The sequence below is a fragment of the Peromyscus leucopus genome, chromosome 1 (assembly GCF_004664715.2).
Source record: "Peromyscus leucopus breed LL Stock chromosome 1, UCI_PerLeu_2.1, whole genome shotgun sequence".
NCBI classification, from domain to species: domain Eukaryota; kingdom Metazoa; phylum Chordata; class Mammalia; order Rodentia; family Cricetidae; genus Peromyscus; species Peromyscus leucopus.
In genome coordinates, this window is record NC_051063.1 from 165,245,278 (window position 1) to 165,256,522 (window position 11,245).

General features: G+C 46.7%; 1 protein-coding gene across 1 annotated transcript; it reads right to left on the minus strand.

The window, feature by feature from the left end:
- Window positions 1–3,485: 3,485 nt before the first annotated feature.
- Window positions 3,486–9,086, minus strand: LOC114683923 (myeloid cell surface antigen CD33). Its single transcript, XM_028858295.1, is given in 7 exon segments — window positions 3,486–3,574; window positions 3,577–3,670; window positions 4,578–4,644; window positions 4,937–5,030; window positions 6,903–7,152; window positions 7,433–7,936; window positions 9,072–9,086. Coding segments are annotated over 7 exon segments (1,113 nt in total).
- Between the last annotated feature and the right edge of the window lie 2,159 nt (window positions 9,087–11,245).

Genomic DNA, 11,245 nt, shown 5'->3' on the forward strand with positions numbered 1-11,245 from the left:
GCAGTGGGATCAGGATCTATCCGTAGTTCATGAACTGGCTTTCTGGAACCCATTACCTATGGTGGGACACCTTGCTCAGCCTTGATGCAGGGGGAGGGGCTTGGTCCTGCCTCAACTGAATGTTCCAGGCTTTGCTGACTCCCCATGGGAGCCCCTACCCTTTTGGGGGAGGGGATGGGAAGTGGGTCAGGGGGAGGCTGGGGAGAGGGATGAGAGGGGGCTCTGTGGTTGTTTATGTAAAATGAATAAAAAAAATTTTTAGATAAGAAAGGAAAAAATAGTAAGGTTCTGTAATATGACTTGAAAGAAGGTATTACCACATCTCCAGCAGGATTCTTCCTCAGGATTGCTTTGACTATGTGGGGAATTTTGTGGATCTGTATGAGTTTTTGGATTTAAAAAAATGATGAAGAATGGAGTTTCCATTTTGACTGGGCTACATTGAGTCTGTAGATTGCTTTTGGTAGGATGTCACCCTCACAAGACAAATTATTATAAAACGTGGGAGTTCTTTCTGCCTTTTGGTGTCTTTCTCTACTTCTTCGGTCTTTTAAAGTTTTCATATACACATCTTTTACTTCCTTAGTTAGGTTTATTCCAAGTACTTTTTAGGCTATTGTGAATGGCGTTGATTTCTTTTTCAATGCGTCTGTCATTGGTCTATAGAAAGGCTATTGATTCTCTAGAAAGCCAGTGTACGGGAGGCTGCAAAGAACACTCAGTGAGTAAACGGAAGAGCTGAGCTTGGATTTCAATCATGTACATAAAGTTACATGCAACAGTATCTCTCATGAAAATATTGAAGGTCATAAAGAGGTGACCCCAGAGGCTCGTTGGCCAGCCAGTCTAGCCTAAACATCAGACTCCAGATTCAGGGAGAGACCCTGTGTTCTTATCGCTGTGAAAAGACATCATAACCACAGCAACTCTTATAAAGGAAACCATTTAATTGGGGCTGGTTTATAGTTCAGAGGTTTAGTCCATTATCATGGCAGGAAGCATGGTGGTGGGAAACATGGTGGCATGCAGGCAGACATGGTGCTGGAGAAGGAGCTGAGAGTTCTACATTAGGATCCTCAGGCAGCAGAAAGAGAGAATGATACTGGGCCTGGCCTGAGCATTTGGAACCCCAAAGCTCACCCCCAGTGACATACTTCCTCCAACAAGGCCACATCTCCTAACAGTGTCACTCTCTATAGATCATAGGTCTATAGAGACCCCATAGGGGACCATTTTCATTCAAACCACCACATTCCACTCCCTTGTCCCATAGGCTTGTACCCATATCATAATTAAAAGTGCATTTAGTCCAACTTCAAAACATAGTCTATCCGTATCAGCACTCTGTAAAAGTACAAAGTTCAAAGTGTCTTCTGAGACTCATGCAATCTTTTAACTGTAACTCCCTACAAAATCAAAATTAAAAAAGCAGATCACATACTTCTAACACACAATGGCACAAGATATACATTACTGTTCCCAAGAGGAGGGAAGGGAGCATATTGAGGAAATACTGGACTGAAATGAAACTGAAAACCAGCTGGGCAAAATCCGAACTCTGCATCTCTACGTCTGATGTTTCAAGCTCTTTTGAAGCTCTTCAGATCTCCAACTTCTTTCAGCTTTGTGTTGACTGCAACACACTTCTTTCCTTTGGGCTGGTTCCACTCCCTGTTAGCAGCTTTCCTTGACAGGTATCCCACAACTCTGACATCTCCAACACTTTGGAATCTCCAAGGCAATCCAGGCTTCATCTCTATAGCTTCACAAAACGGCCTCTCTAGGCCTCCATGCAGGGACACTCCTGACACATGCCTAGCCTCAGCAGCTTTCTTTAGTCATGGAAGAAGATTTCATAACCCCTATCTTGTATCCTTGACTCTAAAGCGGGAGCCATGTGGCTGAAGTTGCCAAATTCTACTGCTTTCTGGGGCTGGAATGTGGTCCCTTTGTTTAATAACATCTTCACCAGTTTTCTGTTTCCCATGGTTCCCTTCACTGCCTAAGCTAGGCTGTCCTGGAACTCCATCTGTAGACCAGGCTGGCCTTGAACTCTAAAATCTGTCTGCCTATGCCTTTGGAGTGCTGGGATTAAAGGCATGTACTACCACATTAGACCCTAAACTTTTCATTAATTCCTTTTCACAAGTTGGAAGCTTAGCTCTATGAGATCTTGCCCTGAGATCACCACTTCCTTTATCCCATGTAGCATCAGGCTTTTACTGTTTATCTCCTTGAACACAGGATTTAGTTCCTTTATACTCTCTGGTGCCTCTTTTCTCCTTAAACTGTCCTTTTTGTGTTTTCCCTTGCTCAGCTTGCTCCTTTTCACTATAGATCTGCATAAGATTGGCCACTAATAACCAAGCAACACAGTCAATACCAGCTGTCTGGAAGTCTCCTCTGCCAGTACCATTAATCTATAACTCTTCAATTTAGCCTCAGGCAAGTTTTTTGGACAAGGGCAGAAAACAGCCACATTCTTCATCAAAATATCACAGGAATGGTCTCTAGGCCACATACTAATATTATTCTTGTCTGAAACCTCTCAACCGAGTATCCAAGTTCAAATCACCCTCAGCACCACTGTCTTCCATGCCCCTGTTATGATTGCCCATTAAGCCTCACTTAAAATGCCCAATTGCTTTTCTAGTCCAAAGTATTACATATTCTTCCAAACAAAGGCATGGTTAGGCCTATCCCAGCAATACCCTAGTCCCTGGTACCAATTTATGTCTTAGTTAGGGCTTCTATTGCTGTGAAGAGATGTCATGACCACAGCAACTCTTATAAAGGAGAACATTTAATGGGGGCTAGCTTACAGTTCAGGGGTTTAGTCCATTGTCATCATGGCTAAAGCATGGTGGCACGCAGGCAGACATGGTGCTGGAGAAAGAGCTGAGAGTTCCACATCTACAGGCATCAGAAAGAGAAAGTGACACTGGACCTGGCTTGAGCATTTGAAACCCAAAGACCCACCCCCAGGAACACATTTCCTCCAACAAGGCCACACCTCCTAATAGTGCCACTCCCTGTGGGCTTATGGGGACCGTTTTCCTTCAAACCACCACACCCTGTGTCAAAAGATGATGATGATGGTGGTGGTGTTATTGTGGAGAGCAATAGAGGAAGACACTGAACTTTGACCTATGGCCTTCATACAAGTACTCATGGTCAAGAGCATTGGCACACACATGTGTATATTCATCCACATGAGAGATGTGGGGAGGGAGAAGTAGAAAGAGAGGTGAGTCAGAAGGAGAAAGGGGTCAGACTATTTTTTCCGAATAGGAAAACCAAAAAATGGAGAAGATACCCTCTAGTGATGTCACACTGAAGAAAATGAAGGAGCACAGGTCTCTTATTGCAAAATCAGACAATTTCAATGAAGTGTGAGACTCACACACAACAGTTTAACCCATAGTCTGCTGGAATGGGAGGGATCCAGAAATTATCTTTGGGGAGCCATAGAGGACACAGGTGCTTCACATGAGAGCAGTGCTCCTGACAATTTCTTGGTGGGTTTGGATCTCTGAGTACTCCTGAGGCCTCACCCCCATGAAACCTAGGGAGTCATAGTTCAAATACTGCTATGTTCCTAAGGTGAGTCCCCCTGTGAGGGTCTTGGATTCTTAGGGTGACTGTGCATCTTGGAGTCCTGCTGATGAGTCTTCTTGGAGAGGAAAGAAGAGGGTCACGGTAGGGCACAGGGAGGGGACTCACTAGATAGAACGCGTTTGTGCAGAAGCATTCATTATAATTAGACACTTGCTCATTCTCCTTCCACAAGGGGTTCTGAAGCTATCACTTGGTCATTCACTGGTACAGGTGAGGTCCTTCACAAGCTCACCAATCTAGTGCTCTCCACTCACCCTAGATGTTCCTGAGTCCCCAGGAGTACTGGGGTCCACAGGAGGTCAACAATGCAGAAATGAGATACTGGCTCAGATGTTAGAGACATGAAGACAGATCGTGAGAACAAAATGTGATAGCTAATGTGGCTGCCATGTAGGTGAACCAGAGAAAGACTAAAGAACAGCAGTTTCCACAAAGCCCACCTTTCATTTGTGGGTCTCTGTGTGGTAGAGACACCATGGCAATGCTGTTAGCACAAGTCATGAGGTGTCTATCACAGACAGGTGCATGAAGCATCCTGGAGACACAGTGTCAGATGCTGTTGGAGATTGGCAGTGATTATAGAATATGACCATTTCCTGCCTCTGGCTTACTGCAACATTTTTGATTCTTGTGATGTTTACCAGGAGAGGAAAATAAAGCACACTCCACAGAAAGCGAGGATGGAAGAAGGAGGACTAGGGTCAGTGTGGAGAAACGGGTAATGATGGGCTGAAGCACGGAGGGAGAGAGACTAGGTGATGTTTCATGAAGTAGGGAATGGAAAGAGCAAGAGAGACTCACACTATACTCTGGACAGAGATGGGACCTCTGATCCAGAAGCATTGTGGGACCCAGCAGGAAGGTGGGCTCAGGGTAGATATGGGTGGCTGAGCCAGGGGACAGCTACCACATGGAGGACATGAAGGAGATGTGACATGCAATGACCCCATGTGACTAACCTTGATGGGATCTTCATAGTCCACCTGCAGTGACAGCCTTGCTGATTTCTTTCTGCAGAACATCACACTAAGTAAGGAAACCAAGGCTTTCACTGTGGGCATCTGAGGGCTGTGTGAAATAGCTCCCTCCAATGTGCTCTGGCCAGAGACCGGAGAGGGATAGAGAGACATGCCCAGCCGCCACCACCTCACTGTTGAAATGAGTCGTTACCACATACACCAAAGCTGAGCACAGACATCTAGCCCATGTGCAGTCCCCTACCCACAAACCCTTGCTTCACTTGCTCTGTGCAAATCCCTTCACCACCCCTATTCCTGCCCTCCCCAGGCCTTTTCTTTATCTCAGGGGCAGCACTCACCTCAGAAGTGTGAGACACAGCCCAAGAAGCAGAGCCTTGACAGATGTCTCACCCAGAGCCACCAGGACCACCTCTGCCATCTGACCCGATTTCCCTGCAGAAATACATTCACTGGGCCGGGCTCACCTGGAAACCACAGTCCAAGTCCTTTCGCTCTCAGTAGGACTTGGATATTTGGTTTCTTGACTGACAGTATCAAGAGCTTGAAAACATAACCCACTGAATAAGAAAACTAACTTGATGTTATAACTGTGATGAGTCAACTCCCTTGCAGACAGAATGAACTCTCACAGTCTAAGTGAGTTTACACAGCAAGGAACCAAAACAAATCAATCCATAAATAGCAACAAGATCTTAGGATAGAACTTCTCAGGAGATATGCAAATGAGCAACGAGCACATGGAAACACTCTCCCCTTCCTTCACTGACACTTTAGGGCCAATGAAAACTGCAGTAAGTCATCTCTGCACACAATGGCAGGGGGGAAGTGACCGCTCTGGTGGGAATGTGTGGAGCTCCTGTATGCTGCCAGAGGAGATGGGAAGCTATCACTGTAGAAGCCTTTGGACACTTAGGATGAAGAGCAGAATTACCGTCTCCCTGTTGGCAATTTCCCTCCTGATGTGTGGTTTATGCGACACTGGGGTGTGGTTTAGGTTGTGGAAGAATGCAATACTGTTGTTTGCCACAGAGATTAAACTTGAACACAGGATGCTGTGAAACAGCAGTCAGATGGACTCATTTCAAAAGGCTTCCTTTTCTCTGCAAAGTGCAAATGAGGCAAACGCACAGAGACTACATCAGGTCAATGTTTGCTAGAGAATGGCAGTGCTGTGGGTGCAGGATTTCTGTCTGGGGACATGCAAAGGTTCTGGAGTCCCACAGCACTCATTATTTGACAGTTGTTGGTGATGAATTTAATAGTGTAGGAATTTATATAAGACTTATGTAAAAACAACAAAGCAGTTCCAAGGTTCTCCTGATGACAGAAATCCACAGCATTTCTCAGAGGCTAGAGTGTGACTCCGGGCTCATTCCAGGATCAGTCTCCAGCACCAAGACCCAAAAGAAGACAAAAAGGGTTTGCTACGAACTGGATAGGTGAAAACAGACCCCTTCATCTCTCTCCATGAGGAAGCTACCTCTGTCCACACTTCATTAAGATCTGCTTCCCCCACATTCAGAGGCCCCCTGGCAATGGGACAAGACTTATCTTGGGTGAACGAACTGGCTTTTTAGGGCCCATTCCCTGTGGTGTGATTCCTCACTCGCTTTGATTCAGAGGGGAGGGGCTAGGTCCGGCCCCAACTTGGCATGCCAGCCTGTGTTGATTACCCAAGGGAGGCCTTACCCTCTATGAGGAGGGGATGAGGGTGGGATGGGGGGAGGTGGAGGGAGCGGGAGAAGAGGAGGGAGGGGAACAGGGGTTGTTATGTAAAAGGAAAGAAATTTTTTTAATTAAAAATTATAAAAAATAAAGATCTGCTTCTCAGTTAACTGACAAATTCAGAAAGCTGTGGGACTCAGCTGTAAGTTGAGTAGGGCCATGTGTAGAGGTCCAAAGCATTGAGGAGTTTGTGGGCTCAGGTGTTCATGTATCTGTGTAGGCTGTGGATAGGATGGGGGCATTTATTCTGTAGCAAGGAGTCTCTCTCCAGAGGGCGGATAGGTGGTCTGTGTGCTGAGCTGAAGAGGCCCTGCTCCCCCAGCCCACACTAACTCCCCCTACCCGTGCCAGCTTTTGGGGGGACATCAAATGAGGGGTTCTGTATAGAATCTTTTTGAGAAAGAATTTCCATGTTAAGTGAGACAAGACAGGACTTCCCATAGCTAGCCAAGAGAGTGTAGAGTCAGAAAGACAGGGCCTGTGTGTTTGCAGGACCCGTGAGTAGCCAGGCCACCAGGACATAGTCACCAGGAGCTCCTGCTTTATACTCAGGGCCCTGTTTCTTGATCCAACACTCACAAGTAACTTGGAGCTGGATAGTCCTTTCCACAGGGACACCTGCTTCAGAGAAGGTCACCAGACAGGTGAGATTGGTGCCATGGTCCTGAGACTGAGGTGTGAGAGTCAGAACTGAGGAGTTTGTGGTCCTGGGGCTCAAGGAGATGAGGGCAGCTGACATCCAGGAGAAGGTGGGGGGTGTGCCCTGCTCACAGGTCAGGTTACTAGGATGGCCAGCCTCCAGCTTCCCCGGGATCATGATGTCAGGACTCTGTGTTAGAGCGGAGGGAGGGAGGAAGGGAAGGAGAGACAGAGACACAAGTCATGGTAGAGACCTTCAAATGTACCCAGACAGCAGACTCTGTCTTGGGATAGCCATCTTCCCTCACACAACCCAGCATGTGTTTCACAGGATCCACCCAGGATGAAGTACAACTCCCCCAGCGCGCATACACACACACACACACACACACACACACACACACACACACACACACACACAGAGTCACACACACTGTGCATTGTAGGCTCTTAAGATACTGTCAGGTGACTTCATTACTTATGGTTACATGCAGTGACAGATAGCTTTCTCTGTAATTATATCTTATAAAGGGTTTTTCAAATACTCCAAAGAAGTACACTCCCATGTCACTTTTCTTGGCATTTCTGGTGAGCAGGGAACAGTCATGTTTCTGTGGGTCCCCAAGGAGATGGAATCGGCCCTGTGTTTCATTCTTTACTAATTGTCTGGGGTCATTTGTGGCCACTGGAGAGCCTTCATGTAGATTGGCCCCTTCTTGGAACCAGGAGCCAAAGACAGATTGAGAATAGTACCTAGAGGGACAGGAGAAACTGCAGGCCACACGGACACACAGGCCTTCCTCCACTGTCACCAACTTGGGCACTGTCAGCCAGTATCTTGGATCTTGAGTCAGGGACCCTGTAAAGAAATGAGAGGTAGCTTGGTCCCGTCCTGCCAGTCCCTTTCCCAGTCCCCCACTCATCTTCCCAGCAGGGACAGCAGCAGCAGCCACAGCATCGCACAGTGAATGGTCCTGGGGGAGAGGAGAAGGAGGGTTGGCCGCTTGAAGCTGCTTGTCATGGGTGAGAGTCTCGGGCTTTTGTGTCGCAGGACTGAGAAGAAACCCCACTGGAAGCCCAGGAATGAAGTCAAGCAGAGAGCAACTGGCCACAGAGGAGGAACTTCCCCACATATTATCAGAACTTGAAGATGAAATGCACATGGAGCACTGTGGTGCCAGTCACTGAGAAAGGCCCACCCTGTGCACCTTCTCCTCTCTGGTTCCTCCCACACTCCACCGTCACCATCAGAACATTAGATGCCGTCTGACAACCCAGAGCTTCTGGATGCTCTCAGTCTGGCAAAAGCAGGACTCAAGGGGTTGGCAGAGGAGCCTTGAGGAATAAAGCATGGGGAGTGTCTCCTAGGGTGAAGTATGCGGGAGTGAATGAATGGATGAGTGAGTGTGTGGCAGAACCACAATAGGGAAAGCCCCTCTTTGCTGGAAAACTGAGAGGAAAGAAAGACTGAGAAGTTCTGTAAGGAATGAGGACATGGGGAATTTCAGACAACGCCAGCTGCTGCTGGGAGGGGGTTGATGTAGGAGCTGGTGGTATCTCTGTTTGCCCTCTGTAGCTAGCAAGTGGGTTTTCAGGAATAAGTGGGTAGAATGGGAAGACCAAAATTCCAATGGCTCCATAAAATGCAGCCTCCAGGATGAGCTTCCTAGTGTACTTACTTCCCTTCCCCAGGTGCCCCTGGTGTGGACCACACAGAGCAGGTTATGAGAGACCAGAAGACAATGGGGGAGAATCTGGAGTTTCAGAGGCAGGTGTCCTTGTCCATGCCCCCCCCCCCCCACACACACCAGTGGCTCACTGTCAGCAGAGAGAGTATAGCCACTGTCTTAGGGTTTCTGTTTCTGTGATAAAACACCATCAGTGTGGTGGTTTGAATGAGAATGGCCTCCATAGGCTCATAGATTTAAATGCTTGGTCACCAGGAAGTGGCACTACTTGAGAGGGATTAGGAGGTGTGGCCTTGTTGGAAGAAGTGTGTCACCGGGGGTGGACTTCGAGGTTTCAAAAGCTCAAGCCAGGCCCACTGTCGCTCTCTCTTCCTGCTTTCTGTGGACCTGGATGCAGAACTCTCAGCTACTACCCCAGTACCATATCTGCCTGCATGGTGCCGTGCTTCCTCCCATGATAAAAATGGACTAAGCCTCTGAAACAGTAAGCAAGCCCCAAGTAATGCTTTCTTTTTATAAGAGTTGCCATGGTCACAGCATCTCTTGATAGCAATAGAACACCAGCTAAGACAAAAGTTGGTATCAGGAGTCAGGTACTGGTGTGACAGGCCTGACCTTGCTGCTCGTTGGTGGGATGTGAACTTTGGAACTTTGGACTAGAAAAGCTTTGAACACTTTAAGCAGGGGTTAAAGGCTGTAGTAGTAGGAATGGGGAAGACAGTGGTGCTGAGAGCACTATAGATTATGAAGGCCTAGCTCAAGAGGTCTCAGGGGAGAATATTATTAACCAGCCTGGAGACTGTTCTGATATTTTAGAGAAGAATGTGGCTGAAGATATGAAGGTCTGCTGCTTGCTGGGGCCAGAACATGGACCACTCATTCAAGTACATTTTCATCAGATTTCTGTTTTTCATGGTTTCCTTCACTACCTAAGCTTTTATTCACTCTGTAGACCAGTCTGGCCTTGAACTCAGGGATCTGTCAGCCTCTGCCTTCTGAGTGTTGGCATTAAAGACATGTACCACCACACCCAGCCCTAGGCTTTTCTTTAATACCTTTTCACTTTTTAAAAATTCCTCTTCACAAATTGGAAGCTTAGTTGCAGGGGAAGGGGGAGGCAGGGCTTGCTCTGAGGTCATCACTCCCTTTGTTCCATTTAGCTTCAGGCTTTTCTTTAGTCTGTTTATACTTCCTGGTGTCCCTTTTCTCCTTAAACTGTGCATTTTGTATTTTTCTTTGCTCAGTTTGCTCCTTTTCTCTATAGATCTTCATAAGATTAGCCGCTAATAACCACAGGACACAGTCAACACTAGGTTGTCTGGAACTCCCCTCTGCCAATGCAGTTATCCCAAAACTCTTCAATTTAGCATTAGGCAGACTTTTCGGACAAGGGCAAAAAGTAGCTACATTCTTTGCCAAAGTATCACAAGAACAGTCTCTAGGCTACATATGAATATTCTTCTCATCTGAAGCCTCTTAAGCCAGACCCCCACAGTCCAAATCACCCTCAGCATCACTGTTTTCCTTGCTGCTACTAGTATGGCCCATTAAGCCCTGCTTAAAATCTTCAATAGCTTTTCTAGCCCAAAGTCCCAAAGTGTTCCATATTCCTCCAAACAAAACTATAGCCAGGCCTATCACAGCAATACAAGTCCCTGGTACCAACTTCTGTCTTAGTTAGGGTTTCTATTGTTATTAAGAAACACCATGACCATGGTAACTGTTATAAAGGAAAAAACATTTAATTGGATCTGGCTTACAGTACAGAGGTCTAGTTCATTTTGATCATGGTGGGAAGCATGGCAGCACAAGGCAGACATGGTGCTGGAGAAGGAGCTGAGAGTTGTACAACTGAATCAGCAGGTGTAGAGGGCAAAAGGGCACACAGATAGGCACTGGAGAAGCCAAGAAAGTGAAACACACTTTCCTCTTCAATGGGATGAGGTGTGTAGCTGCTCTTCTTAGAATGCCAGAAATTATGCAGTGCTGTGGATATTGCTCTGTATAAATAAAACACTGATTGGCCAGTAGCCAGACAGGAAGTATAGGTGGGACTAACAGAGAGGAGAATTGAGGGAACAGGAAGGAGAGAGGGAGACACTGCCTGCAGCCGCCACCAGGACAAGGAAGATGTAAGGTACCAGTAAGGCATGAGCCACGTGGCAAAATATAGATTAATAGAAATGGGCTGAATATAAGAGTAAGAGCTAGACAATGATAGGCCGCTAATAACCACAGGACACAGTTTAAATAATATAAGCATCTGTATGTTTATTTTATAAGTGGGCTAAGGGACTCCCGGGGCTTGGCGGAACCCAGAGAGAAAACTCTCCAGCTACAATGTAGTTTTACAACCTGGTGATCCTTTGCTGTCTGTTGAGACAGGCCCATATCTCCTATAATTTACAGTTTTACTTTCCCAAGACCTTTCCCCTAAATCTTGAGCATTGCTTTTAGAGCATAAAACCCACTCTTCTGAGTGATGTCACTTGTGCTTTACAACAGCCTAGCTGACGTCTATGTTTTCTTGGGGCCAGGCCAATCCACCCATAGGCCTCATGTTTACTTCAGTCAAACTCCCTAAATCTTGGACAC